General features: G+C 46.3%; 1 protein-coding gene across 6 annotated transcripts in view; it reads right to left on the reverse strand.

The window, feature by feature from the left end:
* LOC144127815 (uncharacterized) overlaps positions 1 to 26,984 on the reverse strand; it is a 135,620-nt gene that overhangs the window by 98,048 nt on the left and 10,588 nt on the right. For 4 of the 6 annotated variants that reach the window (XM_077660752.1, XM_077660753.1, XM_077660750.1 and 1 more), the window contains exon 2: positions 21,764 to 21,846. The exons of the other annotated variants lie outside the window; for them this stretch is intronic. In XM_077660752.1, the coding sequence (XP_077516878.1) occupies positions 21,764 to 21,834 (71 nt within the window). In that variant the 5' untranslated portion in view covers positions 21,835 to 21,846. The remainder of the gene's footprint in view (positions 1 to 21,763; positions 21,847 to 26,984) is intronic. 6 annotated transcript variants of the gene reach the window in all.

Here is a 26,984-nt window from a genome sequence, read left to right on the forward strand (position 1 = left end):
TCCATCCGGCAGCATTCTGTGATGTTTGCTTCCACCGTTTTCCATAGTCACAACTGTACGTCTGATTCTCTCCTTAGCCTTTGGTGCTTTCAGTATACCTTGTTTTGATATACCGTCCGTATAAGATGTGAGAGCATCAGATTATCATTCTCCGGTTCTTGGAAAGCACTGGTCAATTCTGTCGGAACCGCCGTTGGGTTCTGCACCTTAAAACGGGACATGAATGAAGCCCCTTGTCCTTCATTCCTTTCCTGTAATCTACCTTTTTTAAAAGCAGCGAGCACATAAGAGCCGTGGAGCATTACAGCCAATTAATGGTTGGCCTGGTATTTGCCTTGCCATGAAATATTGTGTAGCCACACATTCTGAACGTTTACATTGGACGGCAGTTCATGGTAAGAAATTTCGGAGTTTCTTGGAGCATTAGAATGTGCAACATGTACGGCATGCAACGTTTTCGGGAATTCTCGAAAATCCCATGGAGGATACGGCAGAAATGTAACTTACATGACTGCGGGAGGTGCGCATACAGGAGAACTTTACCCAAGGACATTCTTTCATTCTTGATGACAATCTTTCATAGCACAGCACCAGCCTGACTCTTTGCAAGAGTGGTGCACAGTAGCACATAGCAGCAGCATGGAGCCCCACGCATGCGTTAAAATTCTTTGAAATATTATTTACCCCTTATAAGTGCGTATAAAAGAAAACAAGACAAGAAAAACAGTAACTGTAGCCGGATACAAGTTAAGGATGAAGGGACAGGTGCCCCACAAAGGAAACCCTCCAGCCAATGACATTGCAGTAAATCTGATAGAGCCCTTTGAACTGCCACCCTCTGGGATGCAACGCTGATAGCCCAACTGGATCAAGCACAACATAGAGGGCCTTGGCCTCGGGGAAGGGGGCATCTGCTGCATCATTCTTGAGTTATCTGTACGGGGCTTAATTTTCTTGAGGATCTTCCCGAAGAAAATGCAGCATCTTCCTAGAAATGCTCTCCTCGCTTCCCATGCTTCGATGCTGGCAGGCATGCGCTAGATTTTGTCCCTTTCTTTCCTGTTTGTTTACAGCTTCATTTCGTCTTCCCCTCTTTTCCGTGAAATTTTTAGAATTGGAATACGCGCTGAAAAGGCTTCTCAGCTTTTGCTGCCTTTTGTGGGTATAATGTTCTGGTCTGGCCATTTGAGCAAGGGGAGTCTACCGAGAAAATGTAAGTTCAGTACCGGCGAGGCTGCAATTCCAAAATTGGTCTCTTCAAAAGGCACCAGCCATCGGTGTGTGCGTACTGCTGAGTTCGTGCTAAGGTGGGTTCAGTGTGGGTGTGGCACCATGTATAATGAGCCACGTATCGGCCTGTCAGAGCTAGGAGGCTCGCAGACTACCACATTCGCTTCGCGAAATATAGTGCTCGTGAAAAATAAGTTCTTTGCGGTACTAGGTGCAAAAACCTTCCAAATCTACTTGCTTTCAACACGTGTACATGTGCACAGCAAAACGAACAAAAACGATAAACAAATGGAAGGAGGCACACACGGCCAGAGCTTCCAAATCTCACTCCGCACCCGCGTCCTGGGAGCTTCAATCACCGATGCGTGGCGCCCCTGGAAGCTGCAACTGCAAACTGCGGTGTCACACACCCCCTATTGTCCGCTCTGCTACTCAGCAGGACATCCAACCACTTGGACACCCAACCACTTCTGGGCGCCACCTCATTTTCACTGCCGAAAATGGCCGCTGCACTGCTACACCATCGGCTTGAAACAAGCACTTCTGGAGAAGATTAAAATATTAAATATAACAATTTTGGCGACTTCTTTAGGCATTCAGGTGTCACAATAGCCCTTAATCTGCATACAAAAAATAAAAACCTCATGCTTTTTCTAGATCGCAGGGCCCCTTTAATGCCTGTGCAGTTAGGGTCCGGTAACACTAGGCATATGCGACATCGATGGACGGCTGATGGGCTGGCCGCCGCTGACGCACTGATCTGTCATGCTCCCACTAAACCGATGATGATGCCAGCATGACCAAAGACCACGCATCGTAGTATTGTGCACTAAAAGGACAGCACCACAATGACGGTAGCGCAGTGAGGACCACCGTTGTTCACTCTGTCACTTAGGGGGGAATCTCATGCTAGCCATGGCGACATATGCAATGCATGTGCATTAGTCAAGATGGGCTTTCGTACAGTGCCTCCACACAGAACCAAGCGGCAAGGTGAAAAACACAGGCCATGCGCCTCACTCGTCACTTGCTGCCGTTGCTTGGGCTTATGCAGCAGAGTGAAAGTTTCATGTCCAGTGAGGCGACATCCTGAAAAACTGTGCTTGTGTCTGTGTCTACCTCATCCATAAAAGAGTGAAACAAGCAGCTGCATTTCATATCTTCCCACTTCAATGCTAATCAGCAATGCACTTTCGTCAGATTCTTAAATTTGAGACGACGGCAGACCATTGGCCCCTTTCGTGGCGAGGCTTAGAGAGTCTGCCGGATGCAAGTGTACAATTTCAGCAATTCGCAAGTAAACTCAACTTCAGGGGGCGCTGAGAAGTCTGGCAACATGGCAGGAGTGGAGGTCCATGCATAGCTCGTCACTTATGAATGGGCATTGCTTGCTTGTGCTGAAATTCTCGCTGTTTTGTGGAGGCCTAATCGCATCTTGATGCTATGCACTCAATTTTGACATTCTCTGTGGGCACCAGAGACTATCAGATTGAATTTGGGGTGATGACGTGGCTGTCGATTTTTGCAGAATCGCGCTAACAGATGAACGTCTTTGCGGAATCTACTGTGGAGAAGGCAAAGTGTTCCTGTGTCCCCGGTAGCTATGAAAACGGAAACGGAACAACAGGACTTGCCGGCCACGCCGCGCTCACTAGAGGTGACTCCAGCCGTCGAGCTATTATCGCCAAAGAAAGAAACGGGCTTACACGCCAATATCTTGAGTCGCTGGCGATACAAACGACTAAAAAAACACTTAATCGCAATGACGGCAATCTCCCGCCAGTGTATGCAAGATGCCTCGGACGATTATTGAAACGTATTTAAGAGCCGGGTTTTTTAGTAAAGCCTTCAGTGAACAAGGCTTCCGTAAGGAGGCCGAAACGTCGTTTATTGACACAAGCCTTTGGTCGGCGATTCATGTATTTTTGTTTTCCTATGACGCTACTACCCGACCAGACAAGATTTCGTCCAACCTTAGACTTCGTCGAGCTTTTTATCTGCCACGTTTGTTGCCGCTAACTTCTTTGTAACAATCAGCAATAGACACGTCGAGTCGACGTTACGTTGTGCTCTCAGTTGAGAATATGCAGCTATCTGTGTCGAGGAGCAGCAGCAAAATAAGTTGGGATGTGAGTCTGCAACGCAATTGCACAAAGATAAATATGCTTTCGAAGAGATTCGGTCTTGTGCATGGATAGGGCATTCACAGTGCATTTTCACTGAAGTAGTCAGACAAAATTGTTGCATCAGCGATTACGTCGGTTGCCTCTCTCGGTGGCGTGAGTTTACCTGTGCTAACGTTGAATCCGAAATAACCCTTCGGAGAAAGTTGAGAAAGCGGAAGTGGCGGAAGTCAAAGCCTAGATTGTGTACGTGGGGGGTGATAATTGATACATGACAGGTGATACTTGCCAAAAGTCCGCGCACTGCAAAGCCTTTCTTTTTCGTCTGTGTATCCATCACAGCTATTGGACACCATAAACTAGTTCCCATTATGCTCAGAAGTCCACCAGTAAACAGGTTTTTAAATGCTACTCGAACAACATACGTCGAAATACATGCTAAGAGAAGCTAAGAGAAGCAGAAGTTGATTGTCTTCATTATGGGCCAGCGGGGGCATAGTCTGTTGTTTTACTTTTCTGAAACATCACATATTGTGATGAGATTAAATAATTCTTTCACCAATTTCATCTGCCAACTCAGTGCAGCAGTCTGATTTGCATGCACTTTGAATTTTTATGAAAACATGACCATGAAAAGATGACCATGAAAACACACAAGTTAGATGCCTTGATACTTTGCCGAGGCTGTGTTCACCCATAATTTTATTTTTATGCAAATTTTTTTTATGCAATTTCTGAAAACTCGAGTGCTCCTTCGTTTACAGCTAACAATTTGCACTGTTTTGATGTTGTTTTTCCCAAAAGTGCAGCTGAAAAGGCCCATCAGCCATGATCAACTATTTTGCCGAAGGTGCCTAGGCCCCAAGCTAAAGAGCTCATGCAGAAGGCTGGAAGACATCTTGAAGCATGTATGTGAAATATATTGCACACAAACAGTGGTAAAACACACATAGAGTCTGTGACACGCAACACTCTCCAGAGTGGCTCAGATATCGAAATGGCCCCTTCACTGCAAGTATTGCAAAATTCCTCATGCAAAATTCACATTACATATTTACAGTTGTGCCCCGTTAATACGGCCCCCGTTAATATGGACGACTCGAATTATGGACAGCTTTTCTGGGGACCAAACTTTTTCAGTGTATTTACGCCTCGTTAATATGGAAACGCACTCTCCGGACAATGGACAGGGTGAAAATGTACGGAACCCACTGGGACCCATGAATTTTTGTGTGTTAATATGGACAGCGATAAGAACAAAATCCCGAGTGCCGTGACCAGATGTTCCGCCCCTTATAATTTGAGTGCAGAACACAAGTGAAAGGCAGGCAAATGTGCAAATGCCTTAGCAGATGCCTTTCTTTGTGTGCATGGCTTCATGCTTTACAGTGGTAAGATGCCAGGTCGATGCAGCTTACCGTTTGCCACTCTGAATGACTATTTTCAAAAAAAAATTATTCGTATGCTTCGTTGAAAACCACATTTAGCAGTTCTCAGCCAAGTGAGTACAGAGTTTTGGGGATGTGAACAGTCGCAGTAGGAGATACATGATAACTTCAACAGGCCCTATCGTCCGTCTCAATGGCCACTAGGCGCTTCAAACGTGCTTCACCCTAAACCGTTTGATTTTCAAAATAATGGCAACCAGAATAATGCACCTGAGCTGCTAAGATTGCCCAATTTCCACTTCACTGCCTGCCACTGTGCTTAGAATGAGTCTGTAATCATAAAACGATTCTTGAAAATATTTGTTTTTGTTTTTATCTTTATTCATGATTTTGTTATTACGGACGACTCATTTTTGGACACTTTACTCGGGAACCAAAATGTCCACATTAACGAGGCACGACTGTATTCATTCCTTACTGAAATCCTGAGAAGAAAACCTATCTGCATCCTAGCCATCGTTACTTGAACCCCGAAAGAAGACAGTGTATTTGTTTCAAACACAAATGGCAAGAAATAGAGCCAAGAACTTGAGACGTGCAAGGCAAGTATCGCTTCATACCAGTTCCATTTAAGAGGGTGCTCTACTGATGGCATTAGACAGTTTTAGCTGTGCGTACGCAAGTGCTTGCATACGCAAAGCGCTACGGCGCTGCGTGCGTTACGCTGTCCGCTCCGAAGTATAGTCTTAGCTGACCGAGCGGTAGCGTCCCTCACGTGCACGTAGCGCCATCTAGTGACAAGACGTCAAACCACATCGACGCTCGGTTGAAGAAAATTTCATCCGTGATTACTGATAACTAGTGTGAGTGCATTGGAAGCCTTTTTTTTGTTCCAAGAAGAAAAACTATGCAAACCGAAGAAAATGCTAGAAAACTGCTTTGGCAGGTGTCGTTACTACGAGGAACACACACCGCATTCAGTTAGGCCTAGGAGCTTGAAAATCGCCAAATTATCTGAAAAAGAAGGGCTAGTTATCCCTTATACCGCTAGGTGTGGACAAGAGTAGGCAAAATAAAAGCAAACCGCTACCATTTGAGCGAGCTATTGCACCGCAGAATCCAGCGGCGACATGTATTTATTCCGAAGCGGGCAAGCAGGGCGCCGCCATCTTGTCAACGTTTGCGTACGCAAGCCACGCAAGCGCCGCAACGCAAAGTCCGCTGGCTAGTGTACGCACGCAAAACGCAAGGCTTGCGCTTGTGTTCTGCGCATGCGCACTACCGTCCCCGCAAACTCCTTGCGTACGCTAAGCCGTTGCGCACGAACAGCTAAAACTGTCTATTGTCCAATTCTCAGGTAAGCACTATCGGGGGAGAGCGATGGTTTAGAGACCGTGTGCCCAATGAAGGCACAAAATATCTTTAGAAGTTATGAAGCATGACCTGAACGGCAGGCGGGTGACGCAGCTCGCCTTAACACCATATAAAAGAGGCCACTTTGCCTTTTGCAGTCATGATTATTTTTGCTGTATTAGAATGCATTATGAGGCTACTGCTTTTCAGGCATTGAAAGACAATTGATGAAATGTACATGGCACAAGTCATGTCACAGTCCCTACAGAAAGTAAGGTTTTAGGCATTCCTAGTTGACACTGGCTTTCGCACAGGTTGTTCATAAAATATTAAATCGTCTCGTACCATCTTGCAGCTTAGTATAGTGTGCATCCACAATAGTAAATGCTACATAAATTTTCCCTGATGTACAAAATTGTAAATAGGATTACACTACACGTAAGAGTTAAATTTATACAGAACACAGTGAAATACAACCAGAATGAATGCTTGTTTGTCAGTTAAACATTTTCTGGAACCTCATGTCCACCACGCACTTTATCTGTCGGGCTCTGTTTTGGTTTCATAACTTAGGAATGACTTATGCTTTCAAGAAGGCTTCATGCGAATTTATGAAAGCAGACATCACTTTACTGCCACCACATTTTATATCTCATTTGCATATTCAGCTTATTGCTTTCAAACCAGTTGCTGTGTGTACTCTGTAGCTCGATATCTGCAAGGATTGAGATGTATAATGTTGTTGTGTTGCTGCTCCGTAGTTCATTCACTTGAGGTTTCACTGTTCATGGATGTTCACCAGTGTTGTGTGAATAGTGCAGGTGGGGACTGGTATGCATTTCCTACAATGGCCTTTAATAAGGGTGATAACATTTTGCAAGTGAATCTGTGTGATTGTTGTGAAGTTCAAATGGCTGAGACAGGTGAGTGCCATAAGACGGCAGTCTCATTTTTCAACAATAAAAGCCACTTTTCACTTACCGTAAACACTAGTGTCGTTTCTTAGACTACTCTGGTGTTTGGTGGGAATGACATCATTGATACTGAATGGCAGTGTTCCTTCCCTTCTGATAACCAGGAGGGGGCTATGACGTGTTTGGCACAGCTGTTTGAAGTGAAAACTTGTGCACCATTCTTCTGTGGTTTATAATAAAAATATTCCATGCATAGTGTCGATGTGAGTATGCTTACTCATGGAAAAACAAAATTCCTTCTCAGTGCAAGCTCATTATAATGATGCTGTGGTTGAGACAGGAGAACACTGGTGTAAAAATTGATAATTCGAAAATAATATTGATGTGTACGCCAGCTCCAAGTGAAGACGTAATGCATCAAGCGTAGCTCCAATGGCAGTGCAAAGACTACGTACGTGCACAGCAGCCTATAGCTAACGTTAACAACCTTGTCTATGTATGTGGTCAAGTTTTGCATTTGATGTAAGCTCCACTGCAGGGCAAGCCATAACAGAGATACTTGTGAGTTATGCCACACGGCTGCTATATTTTTTTTTTGTTTCCCTGGTCATACCATTTTATTATTCTGCACAACTCGAACATTGGCGCATTTGCTAAGTAAACATTTGCTAAGGAGTATACTAAATAAGTGAGACTAGTGAACGAAGTAATATCAAGAGAAGTATGTCGAATGCAGGCACATCCTTTTGTACAGAATGCCCCTATCACGAGGACACTGAAACATCAATGCCTTTGTAGCGACCCGCACGGCTGGCAGTGGAGCAATGCCAAAAAGGACGAAGTATCCCCAGCATGCGCTCGTGAGAACGCTCGGGGCCTTGGCCAGGGCGGGACGCTGCCGCCACCGCTCCACAGCTATCTCCTCTCCGGCAGCCCTCATAAATGTGGCTGCGGTCGGCTTCCGAGGCGACCTCCACATTGTGGTGATCTCGGACAGGCCGAACGCCCTCACAACCGGAGCACTGCCGCTGTACCTTCGAAATCCTGCCCCGCCATGGACCTACCGCAAGATGAGTGGCGCCTGATACCGCCCCAGCAGTGTCCCGTGTACAGCTGTGGCCATTCTGTCGCGCAAGTGGAAGCCCATCTATACGTCAACGGCGTGTCGTCCCAGATTTGGCGGTTCCTCCTCGTCAAGTGGAAGCTGCCCGCCCACATCTTTGACCAGCTTGACTTTCCACCGTCGGACGACAGCCTGTTCGATGGCCTGAAAGAAGCTTTTTTCCGTTTTTACGGCGCTCCACTCCTCCACCCCGCACCCAGCAATCCGCCACATAGTAGGGCACCGGAAGCCAGTACAGCTGATACACCCGTCCGGCAGCAGCTCCAGCTCAGCTTTGCTCTCACACTCCCTTGAGTACTCTAGCGCTTTTACCGGACCTGTGGATCCCCATTGCCTTCCACGCACAGTTCGTTGGCACCTCCGTCCCTGCCTCCGGCGCGGCCCACTCTACCTCCTACCGCCTGCCACACGCACACTCAACACTTTGAATCGCGCTACGCTGCTTGCTGTACATCTGACGCCATAAGCCATACCTGTGCCATTGTGACAGCTTAGACAACCACTGAAGCTTCTGTTTTCCACGCGACATCAAGACACCACCCTGCGTCTCCTTCACTGCAGCCGGTGGCATCTGCACCGTCCCTTACGGCCATCTGTGACCACCCACTGCTGATTCAGGTTCCACCCCCGCTGCCGTTTCATCAGCCGCTGTCTAGCAAGCTGCCTAGGCTCACCAGGCCAGCGGTCGGGCCCCCAGTTGCTGTCGTGGTGCCGAAGCCACCTCCAATTGATGCTACCTCACCAGAGTTCCCCTTCATGAATTGCTCGGAGCCTGTGGCAAGGGCACCACTCGTGCGGCCGGCCGCCACATTGAAGCCAATCAGTCCACAGCTGGCTGTGCGCGTGTGCCAGCAGCCTCATGCAGTCCACCACAGCTATTTCTCTGCCTCACACCTGATCCCATCTGATCACCGGGCAGCTCGGACCGGCAACAGTTGCACGACTCTCGGGACCCCCGACACACCTGGCAATCTCTGCTGCGCCGCACCTAATGCGCGTGCCGGCAGCTGCTGCACCAGAATCTCTGGTGCTTGGTCCACTTAGCAGGTTGCCTCACTTTCTTCACATGCCCCTATGCGTCCCTTGACTGCCCCCGAAAGCTCAGCCACAATGACACAGCCAGGGTCGTCCGCCTGAGCCTGAGGTCGCCTTCCTGGGCAACCTCCACACTTTGTTTCAACAATGTGCAAATCTACTGAAAGGAATTCCTTCAGCTAAGTTGCATGCTGAGCCTGTGTGGTTTATTCAGTGCTTAGCAGGTTTTAACAGCAAGTTCGGCTGGGTATGAATGTTAACACTTCTCTGCATGTGGATGATTCCTGTGGACGCAAATCAAACCTAGAAGGAGCTGCTCCATGCCAACGGTACCTCCTTGCGAGCAGCGCATACCTTCCAGCACACGTCTCGCCACTGTATGTGTCGACTTGGGTTCTAGGCGTGCACCCTTTGCAGACCTTATTTGGAATAAAAGCACTTGTGTAATGGCTGACGTGTCGGCCAGTCGTCGCTTCCTCGCAGTACACTCAATACAAATATGGGGGCATAAATTTACAGCGCAGCGAGCAGCGCCGAATATGCTAACGATCGTGCAACTCGCAGTAACGCGCAGTCCAATATTGATCCCGGTGCCACTGACCCGTAGAGAAAAGATGCTGCGAAAAAAGCAGACAACTACGAATTGCTTTCCTACACAAGTTTATTGATAGCTTTAACTTAAAAGCACGAGCCTGAAGTGCACTCTGATCCCAGCTGTCACAGTTTATGTGTGCCAACGTTGAGACAGCAAAGGCGAGTATGAGCACAACAGCTGCGCAGGAGTTTCGCACCTTAGTATCCTTAAAAGGAGATATTAGGAGACACGAAATCGTACCACCAGAACTGGTGGAAATGGTACTGTCGGTGTGACTTTTTCCAGATCACAGGAGAATCTCAATACGGCCAATCCTGCGGCGCCGATCATTTCAGCACAAAGTTGATTTATAAAATGAGGTGTCAATGTGTCGACACTGACTGTGGAGCAGTGCAGATATGGTTTCCCTTCGCATTTTTCGGCTCTATGAGCGTTATGCTAACGTATTTCCATTAGGCTCGCGAGGGGCGTCTGCTACAGGAACCTCGAGACGATTGCTTACATCGCATGATATGCGTACAATAAAGGACAGGTGTCAGTGTGACCCGGTCTGCAGAGCAGTACTGTGGATGACAAACAGAATGTTTTAATTCACTCAAATGATCACTGAGCCTTTCTTCAGATAGAGCAATTTAAAATCAAGCATTGGTGACATTGGAGGAAGAAAATACAATTAGTGGGAAGCACCGGCCCTACACAAAGCTTTACCCAAGCAGGTGATCGCATCATCGGCTCTTATTGTAGAGTTACTGCAGTAAGCAAGCAAGTAAAGCTACAATATCTGAGCAAGCGAAGATAATATATTTAAGGTAAGGAGAGCCCAGATTGCATTTTAATGCCATGCAAACGAGCAGTACTGCTTTGTGAATGAGTGACAGACAAGGTACAAAGAAGGTCTGTCTAAGAGGCTGATAAAAAGCCATGGACACAGCATCAGTCCAGTTTCCCAAAACACACAACCAAACATACAATGTAAGAAAAAACATGACAGACGTCAAAGGGGCAACCTCGCATTCTGAGTCACGAAATTACACGATTGGTCAAGAGTTGTGATGCCATCAAGGTCACGTGACATCGAGAAGCCAAAATCCATCACCAAAGGAGGAGCCTGAAGGCTGCGGCAGTATGGGCATCTGTACCAGAGAGGGCAACCGTAGCAGCAGGCTGCAAGATAACCGCTGGTGTCTAAGGGTAATGGAATGGATTCCAAGAGAAGGCAAGTGTAGCAGGGGGCGGCGGAAGGTTAAATGGGTGGATGAGATTAATAAGTTTGCGGGCATACAGTGGACACAGTTGACAAAAGACAGGGTTAACTGGAGAGACATGGGAGAGGCCTTTGCCCTACAGTGGGTGTAGTCAGGCTGATGATGATGACAATGACCATCACCACAGCCAAACATCCAACGTGTTTAGCTGCCAGTCTCTCGCATTGTGCTTTGAATGTCATCGCCATCCGACTTCCATCCATGCACAATGGATCCAGAACACTGTTATTGCATAACCCTCTTAAAGGAAAAATTGCAGTGCAGCAGTAACAAATACGAGACGAGAAGGATGCAAACACAAGCGCTGTTCTTAAAACATAGTGACTGGCTAGTTGGTTCTGCATACTGGAAAAATTGCAGCGCAGCAGTAACAAATACGAGACGAGAAGGACGCAAACACAAGCGCTGCGCTGTTACTGCGCTGTTACTGCTGCGCTGCAATTTTTCCAGTATGCAGAACCAACTAGCCAGTCACTATGTTTTAAGCCTCTTAAAGGGGCTGTGAATGGGGCTCTAATAAAGTTGCGGCATGCCTGAGATATTGAAGCATGCCGCTTCACGAATAGTGTCCAGCAAGAATTTTTTTAATGCGGTTTCTAGAAGCTGAGCTATCTGTAGTTAGAATTTGAATTTCGGCGTCGGCCTTTCCCTCTCCTCTCGTCACTTTTTGCACGCTGCAAGGTAGGTGCTCCTTCGCCGACCCCCCCTCTGGGAGCGGAGCTTCCCGACCCGCCGGAGCTAAGCGGCTTATTGGCCGCGGCCACAGTAGCTGCCTGACGTCTGAAAGAATCTAACCAATGGCCACCTCTAACCTTGTCTACGCAGATGCGGGGGACGGAGGAGAGCGCGAGCATGAAAAAGTCGCCGGGAAGAGCTCGCCAACTTTGACGCGTTATTGTGGGCCGTCTGCTGCGTGTAGAAGAGTATTATTTGGCTCTGGTCTTCATGGCAACACAGTGCAGTGACTAAGTGAGTTAATGTGCTCTCCTCGGAAGGCGTTTCAGAGCCCCTTTAAGGTGACTAAAGCAACCCATAGTTTTGCTGCTACTATCATTACCTGCATTTCTGATGACTTTTCAAGGGGAGGCTCATTAGTTTCCACATCAGGGCAAGCTGGCAGGCAACCAAATTGTAGAAAAGAATGCCATACCTGCCAGCAATAACAGGAAAACTACAGTTAAACCTTGATATAACAAACAACGATATTACGAATCATTGGCTACATCCAACTCTTCCTAAAGGGTTAGTCCATGTGAAACATCCCAGACCGTCAATTCAACCATGTGTTTTGAAAAAACTATGCTAGTTGACAAATCTATCAATGGAATTTCAGTGACATTTTTCTTGAAAAGCACAAAAAATGTTTTCCTCACGTAAGCTCTGTTTAAATTTCCTGCGAAGAAGCAAAAGTTGGTTGGAGTAAAAATTTTTTTAATGAGATATGAACCATGGTGCAATGCCAAATATTATTTTAGAGTATTTCACTTGCTTTGTTTCTTCATATGACTTTGCTAATGAAGCCTGCAAGAATTTTCCGTATTTTCTTGATTCAGTAAAAAAGCAAAAAATATGGTGCATTAAGGAATTTTTTCCATAAACATCGTTAAAGGTTCAGCCACAATAATTTTTCCATACTTTCCCCTGTCCCTGTACCTTACGCTAAAAATAAATTAAAATTGCTAAAGATTACTTTTTACGAGAATTACCTCTAAACTTTGCAAAAGGTTACTATTTTGAGATTCAGACCTAAATTAAGGATCACAGCTAATCAGATACATGATACACGAGATGGTGCATAATACACACCAACTTCGTTGCTTGTAATCTAGGAATTTAAATTCGAGTAAATTTTGTTTCAGGCAAGAAAAAAAACTTGTTCACGTAGGCATACTGGTTCCTTGGTTCGAAGCAAATAGCAATTTTCTTCAAATAATTTCGAAGTGAACATTTCGAATACTTCTAGGACACAAAAAAGATTGACCGGCAAAATAGGCACTTTTAAAATCTTGAATTTTTAAAGCACACAAGGCCATTACAAGAAAAAAAGAGAATGCACTAAAGCTTTGTCACACTCACTGAAGCTGAGTGGACTTTCTGCAAAAATAGCCATCGGAAATTGGGGCAGCCAAGCTACATGCAGTGCCAACATATCTGTAGGATGCGAGACCTCCTGCTATGCTAAATCTTTCTGCTGATGCACAGCGCGCAGCTGGTCCGTGAGATAATCGAGGCAGCTGAGATAGCCAGACTATATGTGAACAATGCATCACTACGCCATCCCTATTGCTAGCAAAAAAAGAACTTGAGCTGTTAAACATGCAATGATTTTCATGAATGTGCAGAAGTGAGTGTGCCGCACGGTGTGCAATTCACGTGTCTGTGGTACGCGTGGTGCCACAGACTCAAGGGTTCATGAAGCGGTGTGTTTTTCAAAATAAATGTTGAAAGTCAGCACTCGTTTCTTGTCTCAAGTCCCCAAGGAAGCAAGGGCAGTGAGGCATGCTGTTCAGTCCGGGAATGTGCATCTAAGAGCTGCGCTCTAAAACGAAAAAGGAATCGTGGCACGCCAGTCGGGGTCCGAAAATGGCACGAAGCTGGTTTCGGACAACCACCGAATGTGCGAGCCAACAGCTGCAGTCATCATAGGCTGACGGCAAAAGAACAGACACTGAAACTATGTGGCCAGGCTCTTTTTTGGCTTAGTGACAGGGGACCTCCTGTCTTCGTCACGCCTGCCATTAAGCGCATTTAAGAAGTGCGCGTGTTTCAAGCCACTACGCGATAGGGAACCCAAGCTCAAATTTTGGGTGGCGACGCTAGTGCCGCAGTGGCGAACCGCGGAAAGTCGAGCCATTGCCAGAGCGGCCACTCTGCTAGCCCACGCCAGACTGGCGAAGCGGCAGCACGCGCGCACCCCAAACACTCGTGTCCAGCCTTGGCTAGCTTTGTGTGCATGCACGTGCAACGAACGAGCTGCGTGAGGAGCAATCTTCGCAATGACAAAAGCGGTTCCGCTGAAGCGAAACGGAGGTGCGAAGCATTGTTGTGTCGTGATGCTTGTGTTGTGCCTATGGTTCAGCACCACACACGGAACACCAAATTCACGCCACAGGTCTCATGAGCGTAACGCTAATATTCTCACAGAAATTAAGTGCAAGTATGGCTTAAGGAATGAATTAAATTAGAGGAGTAGTGCACCTGGTTTCACAGAGTTTAAAGCTCACCTGCCTCACGACTCAGCGAGTGGGCTACGTCCCAGAGTGTGAAGCATGTCCCATACTTTAAAAAGCTTTCCAGTTGACTGGCATGTATGACCATGTAATAACACAATTTTAAAGGGAACCAGAAAGGGGTGTTTGAGCTTGGCTTTAAAATGCTTGCACTATGTAGAGTACAGGCCATCGACTGTCCATGCCATGTACGAGACTTCAAAAGCGAGCGGAAAATTTACAATACATTTTGAAAAATTCCCGCTTTCGCACCTCACGGTTCCAGGCTTTCGCGCGAAAACCTGGCATACGACGCCACATCATGCAAGTGACGTCAGCAGCCGAAGGTTATCATTTGTTCACAGCACCAATTCTTTTCGGACGTGACGCATTATTACGGCCACTCCGCGCGCGCCGCAGCCGGCGGAGGTAGGGGAGGGGCCGAGTGGACAAGGCCGGCAGAGGAGCGCGCTTTGGCGTGCAAGAGGAGAGGGAAAGGCGCAAAGACGCGGAAGTTCAAATTTTGTCTGCATATAACTCAGCTTCCACAAAACGCATTAAGATAATTCTTGCTGGGGGATAATTTAAGAAGCGGCGTCTTTTAACATCCCAGACATATCGCAACATTATTAAGAGCCCCTTTCCGGGTCCCTTTAAGGCGTAAGCTTTACTGCCCCGGTGAGTGAAAACCCGTCTTTGTGTGTACATATGTGTGTGGGTGTCAGCACTTGATGGTATGCATAACAGATGCCGTCCTGATTCAACCTAAAAGGTGGTGGTTAACTTAATCATTGGCGGGACAACCTGCATCACACAAGTCCCACCGGTGGCAGCATCTGCCATCCAAGAGCAGTGGTGCACCACTTAACCGCTGCACCACCGCGCCAGGAGACCAGGGATCAGGACTTCCAGGGATCTATGAATGCTAAGTAGAGAAAGGTATGGGCATTAACCCATTACCTATCGCCTCATATCCTTAAGGTGGAGCGCGGGCTGCGGTACGGAGGTGACTACCTTCATGAAGTCAGTGCATCAATTAGAATGAGTGCGGTGGCCTTGCAGCGGCTGCTACATAGAGCCATGCTGAGGCAGAATTCCCAGCTGCGTGGCATTGAGTTACATCACAAAGTGAGCGGGCGGGCTTAAGTCTTCTTATACATAAGCAGTTCTAAGTGCCTCTGCGGAGTTTTCTTTTTCTTTTTCTGCTATGTATACTTTCTTCCCCGGATGTACAAAATTTGCTTTAGTAAGGCTGATATAAAAGCAAAGTGTATGTACAAGGTGACCCACTCTTACTGTGAACACACAAGCAGGCAGCCGCACTCTTCTGACGGCCAGTGCGTCTACACCCCGGCCACACATGAGACTGAGAGTTTAGTGGCAGACAAGGCGAAGCCCCACCTCCAGAACCTCCTGCGCGTACGCCACTTTGCCTCGATGTGCAGCTCAACACGCATGGGCGATCTGAACAATGCAGCCCCCTAGTCGCATTATCCTCTTTATCGCATGCAATAACTGACAACTGCAATTAACGAATGCTTCGCTTCATTTCCAGGAGAAGTAGTACTTTGTATATATCAACATGTATATAACAGGGGCAGCTCTATTTACACGTTGTACTAGCCGTTACCACTGACATGAGAAATGTATTTTGCAGTCAAATGGGCCTCCTCGTCGTCGATCGTCTGCTCCACAGAGTAGACACGACTAATCAGCTTCTCCCCTTTCACTAGGTTTCCTTTGTGGAAGTGCTTGTCAATCTGAACGATCTTCTTGAAGCCGAAATGCAGGCAATACATCGCGACAGCGCATGCATGTGAAAGAAAGCGTGCGTCTAAGACAGCATGGCGAAAGCACCATGTGCAGCGGTCAATATCCCAGTTTTAACTTCCCTTCCATTCCACAGATGGCGCTAGTGCCATTCAGCAATGCTTTGGGAGCCTATAGATGATGGATGGATGAATGGATAAGGCTGAACCCTTTAAATCGGGCGGCGGTTCAAGCCAGTTAGCCATGACGTGTGAAATATTACTTTTGTCTTAATTTTAGCCACCAAACAGATAACCTTCGCTTGGTTACTTCTACCCGCTTAAAATCTACTTTCCCTTCACTGTCCTTACACCCCAATGCCTTCGATAAATCAGCCCCGCTGCTTTCCACTGTAGAGTGAAGCAATTTACAGAAAAATATTAAGTGTTCAACCATTTCCTCCCCCTCTCCGTACGCAACACACAACGTGTCTATCTCGTGGTACTGACTCCAGATGTCTTAGTCTGCAAAACTCCCGTCCAGGCCTCAAACAACAAAGAGCTTCCCCTACAATTATCATAGAGATTTTCTTCGGCAATTTCCTGCTTAAAGATCCCGTATGTTCCCAGTGCCAATTTCGTCAGCATCCCTGTTTTCCACAGAGCTCTCTCCCTCTTTCTTTAACCTTTTTCTTAACCAATAATTGCTGATTTGTCCCCCTACTGCTGTCCAGATATTTGCTTGTCAATTTTCTAGTTCGCTTTCTCCATTTCGTGTCAACATTCCTTATGTACAGGTATCTGAAAACTTTCCTAGCCCACTGCTTTTCCTCCATTTTTCTCAATCGCTCCTCAAATGCTATCTTCCTGCTAGCTTCTCTGCTCTCGAACGACGCCCATCCCATATCACCCTGTACCCCCCGATTTGGTGTATTGCCATGTGCTCCCAAAGCTAGCCTCCTTATGCCACGTTGTTTAATTTCTAACCTTGCTTGAACATCTGGTCTCATGCACAGGACCGCATTACCGGAAGCCAGGCTAGGAACCATCACCCCTTTCCAGATCCCTCTTACCACTTCATAACTATTGTAATTCCACAGTGCCTTATTTTTCATGACAGCTGCATTCCTACTAGCTTTATTCATTACATATTTTTCCTGCTCTATCAGATACTCAGCACCGTTATTTATCCACACCCCAAGATACTTGTACTCATCCAATACTTCTAGCGTGAACTTCTGCATTCTATGCTCACCATCCTCATCATTAAATATCATAACTGCAGATTTTTACTTACTAAAATTGAAACCTAATCTATCTCCCTCTGTACCACAAATGTCTATCAACTTCTGCAAAGCTTCCTTAATTGTTGTCAGCCATTAGCACTATCCTATCATCCGCGTACATTAGTCCCGGTAATGACTGTTTAATCCATTCTCCTTGCTTGAAAAAAGAAAGGTTGAAGCCTAGTCCGCTCCTCTCTAGCTTGGTCTCCAACCGTTGCAGGTACAACATGAACAACAAAGGGGACAGAGGACAGCCTTGCCTAAGCCCCTGCTGTATCTCTACAGGCTCTGATCCATTTTTTTCCCATTTTATAAGCACTCTGTTACCTTTATATATATCTTTTAAAAGATTAATTACTCCATCTTCCCCATCCAATGTGGGCAGTATGTCCCACAAATCCTCTTGAATAACGTACGTTGTCGCAGGCTCCCCTAATATCCAGAAATGCTAGCCATATGGGCCTGTGTTCCTTTTCAGCAATCTCCATACACTGTGTCAATGAAAACAGATTGTTTTCCAACCTCCTTTGTTTCCGGAACCCATTTTGTAGCTCCCCTAGCACCCCCTTGTTCTCCACCCAAGCCTCCAATCTGTCCTTTATAGTCTGCATCACCACCCTGTAAACCACAGATGTCACTGTTATGGGACGGTAGTTGCTAATGTCAGCTTTGTCCCCCTTTCCCTTATATATCATGTTCATTCTACTTAATCGCCATTCATCGCGGGCTTTGCCATCCACTGTCATTTTGTTCACTGCCTCTGTTAAGGTTTGCTTGGATTTTAGTCCCAGCTTCTTTATTAACATAATTGGGATACCATCTGGTCCTGTCGTCGTGCCATTAGGTACCTTCTTCCTCTGCCCTTTCCCACTCTCTTTGCTCAAGTGAAGCAATTGCAGTAACCGGTCTATCCTCTTCCGATAAATTATGTGCAACATTTCTTTCTTTAAATTTTTCTGTCATCCTTGTTCCTATGTGTTTCATTGCTTCATCCCCTTCTAGTCGAGTACCATGATCTGTAACTACAAACCTTTGCTCTAGCCTAGTCTTATTACTCATTGTATTTAGATTTTTCCAAAATTTCTGAGCTGCTTTTCTATCCTTATTATTTAATTTTGACATCCATTGGGCACTCTTTCTTCTAATTCTCTCATTAAACAAATAGGATTCTTCCCTTCTACACTTTATGAAGGTAACCCATTTTCTGTCTACTTCAGCTTCTGGCTCCCTCCTCTTCTTGGGATATCTGTGTTCCCTGGACGCTTCCTGACGTTTCTCTATCACCTTCTTGACCTCCTCATCCCACCAACTTTTGGACTTGTGTCTTTTCCCTTTTGGTTTGACTCGCAGCTTAGCTAGCTCTAGCTCAAGTAATTGAGTTAATTTGGCATAAGTCCATTCTGTTTCACTATCCTCAAAAATTACTTTCTCAATTTGTTCGGCTACTGCTTCCAACTGCTTTTCTGAGTAAAAATTCCCCTCTGATGGTTCATCTCGCTTCAGTCCTACATTGGTTTCTCTTCTGAATTTCAACTTGATACGCTTGTGGTCACTACCTAGACTTCTGGAACCATGTTCATCTATGCTCATTGCCCCTAATCTATTATACAGCCTCTGTGATATTAGTGCATAATCTATCGTCGAGCGCAGACTCCGTGCCTCCTATGTTATGAGCCCTTCACACTTCTCGGTACTGTTGCATAGAACTAAATCATGCGTGTCACACATGTCCTGCAGCATGCTTCCTGTCGAATCTGTGTACCATCCAGGTCTCCTATATGTGCGTTCATGTCGCCTAATATAATTATCTCGCCCTGTCCTCCTAGCTCATTTGTTTGGCTACTGCTTCCAACTGCTTTTCTGAGTAAAAATTCCCCTCTGATGGTTCATCTCGCTTCAGTCCTACATTGGCTTTTTCTTCTGAAGCTCAACTTGATACGCTTGTGGTCACTACCTAGACTTCTGGAACCATGTTCATCCATGTTCATCCCTTAATCTATTATACATCCTATGTGACATAAGTGCATAACTTATCGTTCAGTGCAGACTCCCTGCCTCCCATGTTATGAGCCCTTCACACTTCTCGGTACTGTTGCAGCACGTTTGAGAGCACTGCAATCACGGCATGAAAGCGGGCGTGTTGTGTGGTATTTTTGTGTATTTTGCGGGCATCTGCAATGAGCGAAAAAAAGCTCCCACTTAATAGATGGAAAGTTAGAAACTGTTCATTCGGACGTTTTTCAGGGCGTTCTACAACTTTCTCATTGGAATTTTTTGCCTTTCTACGTTGCTGGCAAAGTTGGTTAATTAATCTAGGCTAATTTTGCAATTAAAGCACAATGCAAAAAATAGTGTGACTTGTTCTATACAATAGCCAGCAACATGCATTTGGTCGCATTGTCTTAGAGTGCCTCGGCGTACTTTTAAACCCTGGCTAATGTTACACACACACACACGCACACACACCTGGCAGGTTGTCCACAACCTGGTGGGCAGCCTGCCACAAGGCCAAACTGACAAGACAATGGCTTTCCGGCTCAGTGGAAGCCTTAGTGCTAGCACACAGAAACCTGAAAAATTCACTCTCATTAGCTTACAGCCAAATGCTAACAAACTATCTGAAACGAATTTCCTGCAACCTCAGGCTTCGACAACCAAAGAAGAGGCTGACTTTCAGGGAGGTTACCCAGCAATAGGCCACATTCCCACTGCCAATCAGGTTGAAGAAGAATGAGCAGCAATTGATTCAGTCAAGGTATCAGCAGTAATTACAGAAAACAACAGAGGATGAAGGAAGGGGTAGAGACAAGGCCGAGAGCACAACTGCCTTGTCTCTGCATTGTGGTCATTTCCTGTCATTTCGTACCAACAAACCCCATTCACCACATTAATCAGCAAGCTTTGAAGGCATGAAAGAGGCATATTTAAAGGTGCTTGAAAAAGACTTGGGGGACACTTCAGCTCCGCCTTTAAGAGCAGAACGCATAGCCTTATCGGGCCCCGTTCACATCGCCCGCTCAACACTCGCACAACAACCGAATTCCTAATTAGCACATTCACAATTACTCATCTATGCATCAATTCATGTGTCTAAGACATTCTACCAAGTCAAAGATCAGAACACATTCACTAGGTCCACCCTTAAGCAGCGTGAACAAACAAGCCTTCATGGTCTACGAGTAGCGCGCTTGTCTCGCAATTCGCAGGTCCTTGGTTCAATTCCGACCCAGACCCGTATGAACCCATTATTTTTCAGCTCAATTACTTTCCGTTCACGAAACGAACCTTCCCGAGAATTTTCGCATCAATCCAAACATTCTTGACCTGTTCCTGAATTTTATTAATTCTTTGCGTCCATCAGAATTTTTTGCTCACGGCCAACAACACCAATGACGACAGCTTTTCTGAGACACAGAACGCTTATAGTAAGATACAACTTAAAAAAACAGCAGTTGCTAACACTGGGTCATGGTCCGCAGCTCCCTGTATTACTACGCTGGCCAATCGCAACAGTAAACAAAATCAGACTACATTAAACAAGCCGAATACCAAAATTATATAGCTTGTAAACTGTTTTCTTCTTACAAGCTTCTTGTTTAGATAACAAGACAAGCTTCAACAACGGACTACTTTTTTGTCATAGAGGTACTCTGTGCGGCGGTCCCAAATGTGGGCAGAGCTTCACTGCAGACTGAAGTTTTATCTGACTATAGCACTATTCGGTTAATACCTACGGAGACTGCACAGCGACCATAGCCCTCCACAAACAACTCGGGAAGGGTGTCGGGCCAGCAGAGACAACCTCTGCGCTGCTGCTACTCATCATGTGTTTACAAGAGGTGCTCAAGGGGTTGAAACATTGGGGAATCTTCAATTTGCTGATGACACTGCTCTGCTAAGTAACTAAGAGATGAAATGCAGTGCATGGCTGAAGGCAAAAGACATGGCAGAACAATGGGGCAAAGAATTAACACGAGGAAAGCTAAAGCACCACTCAACAGTCTGGGATGGCACCAGCAGTTTATGATGGGTGGAAAAGGTAGTGGAAGTGGGATGGGAATACGTCCAACTAGGGCAAAGTGAAATAACTGGCAGATTGAGAATGGGGTGGAGTGGAGTGCAACCCAGCGGTACCTTTCAGTAGGAAAACGCATAACAACTGCCAGAACCCACCTGTCAGCCAGACACAAAGGAGGCTAACAAATAAACTTTTGGAAAGGAAATTGATGGGGGAGTAATGCTGAGAGGAAGGGGAGTGGCAGATGGGCTGATGATGACCACTTAGTGAGTTAGCAAACTGGACACATTTTTCATAAATGCAGCTGTACGCCGACAGGTGAGCCATTTGGTAAAAGCAATGCAACACTTATGTGTTTGTTCCACACAGGCAGCATTTGCTATAATGCATGACAAAACTTGAACTTGGGATCACTGCCACAATTCCCCATGGGTGGTGCCATGGCAAAGAGTGAGCAGCGCTCGTCCCCCACTCACCAGCTAGGGTCCTCCAGCCGCCGCTTCTTGAAGCTATGGTCCAGGTAGATGTCTGGTGGGCGGTCCAGCATCCCACTCGAACCCTGCACACAGAAGAGGCTCAGCTCAAGGCACTGAAGTTCCAGATCTATGTGGCCAAAATACGGTTCCCTACAGTACTTTGCACTTCAGAGAAAACTTGTCAATTTCCCCACATCTGTTATTAATCTATGTTTAACACAACGCTAGTCTTGTCTATGTGTTTGTTACATGTGCAGTCAAGACAAGAAATATGCGCCTAACTACTTCAAATTATTCCCAGTTGACAGTAATATGCAGTAATATGGCAATGTGCAAAAGAAAAGACTGTTGCTTTCGTGTTCATTGCTCTTAACACTAATTTATGTTTAGGCACAATCACTTTGCAAATTGTCAGCATCACTTGAACCACGGATTTACCTATAAATAACACAGGTATCCTAGTGTGTCTGTTGCAGCCACAATCGAGACCTCAGCTATGGCGGAGGCAGAGACAGCAAATCTTTAATAGTGTGTTTTTGCTTTGGAATGATGCACAAGACAGTGAACATGGACCAGCCTATAGAATTTTCCTGTGGCCGGTGAATAATTGTTCATAATTAGATTCCTTCCCCCATGCAGTCTAAGCAAGTTCTGATGGTCATAGGTAGGTCATCACAAAAACTGCCATAATAGCTGCTGGAGGTGAGTTACTGAATGGCAGTTTGTGACAGCGTGGTGGAGGGTTTGCCCGTTGTTGGCCGCATGCAAAGGGAAGAGAAGAACTTTGCACTGGGTGACGACAGGAATCTGAGAGCCAGAAACATGGTTCCTAGCGCTAGAAAACACACTTTTGCTGTGTGTTTTGCTGCTTTTCGCTGTCCCTTGTGTTTTCAAGCGCTAGTGACCATGTTTCAGCCAGTGAATCAAAAGCATCACCTAGCCCGTCATTCTTCTTTAATCAAGAGTGGGGGAGCCAGAAAGATGGAGGGAGACGAGGGGTCTATGGGAGCACTGGTATGAGGAGTCGTTGAGGAGGAGAAGCTCAAATTTCCCTGGAGCAGGAGAGGGCAGCAGTGGTGAGAAAGCAGTCCATGAAGTCTAGGCCACGTTGCAGGTAGGGGGTTTCAGTGTCAGAACACCCCCCAAAATTTTCTGAGCTCTGCATCCCCCCCCCCCCTTCGTTCCTTTCGGCCTTTTCTTCACCCATGCTATTTATACACTGCACCGATATCTTAAATTTCAAATGGTGGCCTTAATTTTTGTGTTTCAGTAATTATTCAGGAAAGTTGTGGTACATTTGCGTTCCCTGTTGTTTATTCTCGAAAGAAACAATGTACCCTGTAGCAGCTCTATAAAAGGAAGCGGAAGCCATCGCAGAAAAGAGTCACTTCACCATTGCATGACATATGGCACTGCTTTTAACTGTAAGCAGAGTTCACCCAATTAAACATACCTTTTCACGTCAGCCTTCTTTCCATCCTTTGAATTGTCCTCAAATGATCATAAACTCTCGCGAAAATAAAAGTGATTTTTTTTAAAAGCGCCTTTGCGGCCGAGCGCAGGTTAATTCATATGTATCAGGTAGAAGTTTGTTGCATGTTGGTGTGTTGTATGTTATGTAAAAAAATTTCGTAAATAGCCACGGTTTTTCGTACAAGTGTTTTCTTATGAGAAAATAAATGTAATTTACGAATCAAGTCTTCGGAGTCCTTTAAACACTCATATTTTCATGTAGATGTTACAGTGAACAAAACAACTAACCCTTCAGCTTTATTAATGCACAAATATGACTAAGATATTAATTAGACGCGGGATTTCTTTCTTTTCATTTTTTTTTTTACCGGTGGCATATAACACACCCTGAAAAATATTTCTGGCTATACCATTGGTTGCAAGGTGCCCTGTATGTGACTGGGAGAGCCAGACAAACACCAGAAAGCGATATCATTGGCGCAAAAGACATGGTGCAGGTCGGGGATCTTGGCTAGTTGGGAGGCAAGAGGGGCCATAGAGAGATTTGAAAAGGGTAGGAGAGATACAGTGCCTTGAGAAGTGCCATGGGGAGGTGGTGGGGATCGGACAGAGCGTGTCTACTCGAAGGCGAGCCACTTGGGCACATAGGAAGAAGCAGAGATATGAGTATGAGAGCCGCAGGCCAGAGAAGAGAGTTGTTGCACACGCTATTGATGGCCTTGCAGGCATCGACGGTCGCAGGAGCATGAATTTGGGTGGAAGTGGGTCAGAGAAAGGTGTGCTGGAGAATAAGAAACATGTCCTCTGCATGGGTGTGGCATTGGGAGCTGATAAGAGAATGAGGGAAGAACACTCATGCCTCAAGAAAATTAGAGAGTAGAGTTAGAGCCATTTGCTGAAGGGTCTTACCAACATACAACGACATTGAGATAGGGCAAAGGCTAGAAAGTGTGGGACTCTCCCCACTTCTTCCCCTTTAGGTTTGTTTCCCTGCAGTGTCCTCTCTAGTTACTTTAAAAGGACAGTGAGGAGAACTCTATCAAATATTTTTTGTTAGCAAAATCTGATAGTTAAGCATTTCATAGCTTTGTTGCCACTTGTCCGGGAGTGAAAGATGCATTTATTTCAAAGAAATTTGGATTCAAAGTTGAAAAGTTTTTCCCGCCGCTCCGATTCAAACTCGGGGCACTCTTATGACGTCACGGCGTCCTCTTATGATGTCGTAGGACAGTGTGACATGAAACGTGACATAAATGCAGACTCCGTGATTTCTGGCGGCTAGCGGTGCGGTCTAGCAGCGGCCAAAATGAAAGCTACCGACGCCGCACGTTGAAGGCATCTATCGGGGGTCACTGCCATCGCTTCGTTTACGTTTGCATAGGCGTCTTTGCCAGCGTTACGATGAATCCCTTTCCCGAACCCGACGACGAAGTTCTCACAAAAACTCGGGCCTACATTTCAGCGACCTCAGCCTCACAGAGCATGCAATGCTTTTGAGGGAGCACGGTTAGGTTAGGCGCTGGCGGGTCATTTCCCTCTTCCACCGTGAGCAGCCGTTGCTAAATAAATATCGTAAACCCAATGCAGGGAGTCGCGAGGGGCAAGGACAAGTTCGGCGCGTCGCGCCCATCGGAGGCTGGATGGGGCTTTGGGGCCAATAGATTGTGACTCCTTGAACGGCACTTTTACACGGTGCAGCAGGCAGTGTCAAGGAGGTTTCCCACGGTTTCAAGGGCCAGGTTATTTATTTTTTTGCCACAAAAAATGGATGGGTGCTCAAGGGCGCTTGTGTTTAAAGTTAGCGGCTTGAAAGTAAAGCCGATGCACGACACTTCAACGGATTCTGCGCATTTCCGGAGGTACGGGGTCCACTGGATCGGGCTCTCTCGCCCACTTGCATGTACCTTCAGATGTGTACTGTGAATGGATTATTTTAGCCGAGAGCTTGAATAGAACAGCTCCGCCTAACTGCCGAAGCTATTGAATGGAGCCGCAAACAAACGAGTTGGAGGAGAGCGGAGTCACGGTCTCTGCAGCAGGTTCCAAATCTCTTTTTCTTAACTGCCTTGAATCTTGTCTCCTGTCCCTAATAAATGATTTCCGTTAAATAGTTTGAAGTTGACTGGCACAGCCGGGAACGTTTCGCCGGGCGAGCGTACGAAGACACAGGTGCTCTTTATACTGCTAACTGCCTTGTACGATCAACCATTGTGCCATCATAGTTTTTCATCGACCGTGGCGATCATCTGACCAGCCTTAACAGGTTCCTTCACAGGTTAACTAGCCCTCGAAGCGGCACTTGGAGTTCCTCTGCTGTTCGGCGCTTGTAAATCGAGGTGCGTCAAAAACAAATCCACGGGGGATGCAAAGCTCATAGACACGAAGCGCCATAACAAATCGAAACCATGGCCGCCTGTGGCACCGTCAAGCATCGGTTTTCTTTGCTTCCAACATTCAGGTTGTCTTTTGTCTGTCTTGTGTGATAAACGTGCACTATCGGTTTCAAAACAAAACTTCAATACAGAACAGCGCAACCTTCCTTTATCAGCCTCAGAGATTCGTGGGGTCCATGTAGGAAGGAAAATTCCTCCAAGGTGGCGTCTCTTGTCCTATGACATCATCACGCTTGTACTTGCGAGATTGGCCTGTGGCGGCGATACCTGTATTTTGGTTCTTGCTATTTTCTACCCTACAAGAGCTTTGTTTTCAGTAAGAGTGGCGTTTTTGTGATCAGGAGCTGGTATCCTGTCGATACAAGCCAACTTCAATTTCTCCTCAGTGTCCCTTTAACTGACGAGGGAGGGTGCCAGCGTTGCTCGAATGCGCGGTAGACAGCTTTCTCTTTGGCTGGGGAACTCGTCATGTGCGGACGTGTCGGCCAGCGACGTGAGGCATCGTGGGAACTTTCCCACAAGCTCGTCCCGCCCGGCCTCAGAGCTTCTCCTCTACTCTAGATTGAGTGAACGTTTGCTCGTAACATAGCCGATGTGTTGGGCGACTTCGGTTCCTTAGCGTATCTTGTTGCTAACTGGCTTCATTGTTGCTGTAGCAATAAGTGCCATGTTTGAGTCAGCCAGAGTGCCGTTCCTTTGTTCCCCCTCAGAGCAAGGCCCGCTGTGGTTGGCGTGCGCACAGTAGTGCTCGCGATCATGGGGTGAGGTCGGCAGTTTTGAACTGTGTCAGTCATGGTTAGTAGGATGGAAAGCTGGGCTAGTTGGGTTACGTTCATTTTAAAGGAAAAATACAGCACGAACAAAGATGACATACGAAGAAGAGGTGCACAACACAAGCGCTGTCTCGCAACTAAAATTTTATTCAAGAGGAAAACACATATAACGCTTCGCCGTTTTTTCGGTCGCTTTTATATGTGTTTTCCTCGAATAAAATTTTAGTTGCGAGACAGCGCTTGTGTTGTGCATCTCTTCTTCGTCCGTCGTCTTTGTTCGCATTGTATTTTCCTTTTAAAATGAGCCATGGTTAAGCAGGGAAAACATACTTATCTCCTCTATTACAACCCTACAAGAGGGTGAGAGGTCTGCCCGGCTTGGGAATCACAGAAATGAGGGAAGATGCCCACGAGCTCGGCATGCAGCCAATGTCCCAGACCCAAAGGCATGGAGGAGGAATTCTTTGACGTGGTCAGGAAGGTTAAGAGTGTGGTGTAACATTTGCAGCCAGAGTCTCATCAAGTTCCCGGAGACTGAAAGGGAGGTCCAGATTTGGGGTTAGCGCCGCTCGAGTAGGCCAA

Source organism: Amblyomma americanum, chromosome 4 (assembly GCF_052857255.1).
Source record: "Amblyomma americanum isolate KBUSLIRL-KWMA chromosome 4, ASM5285725v1, whole genome shotgun sequence".
In the NCBI taxonomy this organism is placed as follows: domain Eukaryota; kingdom Metazoa; phylum Arthropoda; class Arachnida; order Ixodida; family Ixodidae; genus Amblyomma; species Amblyomma americanum.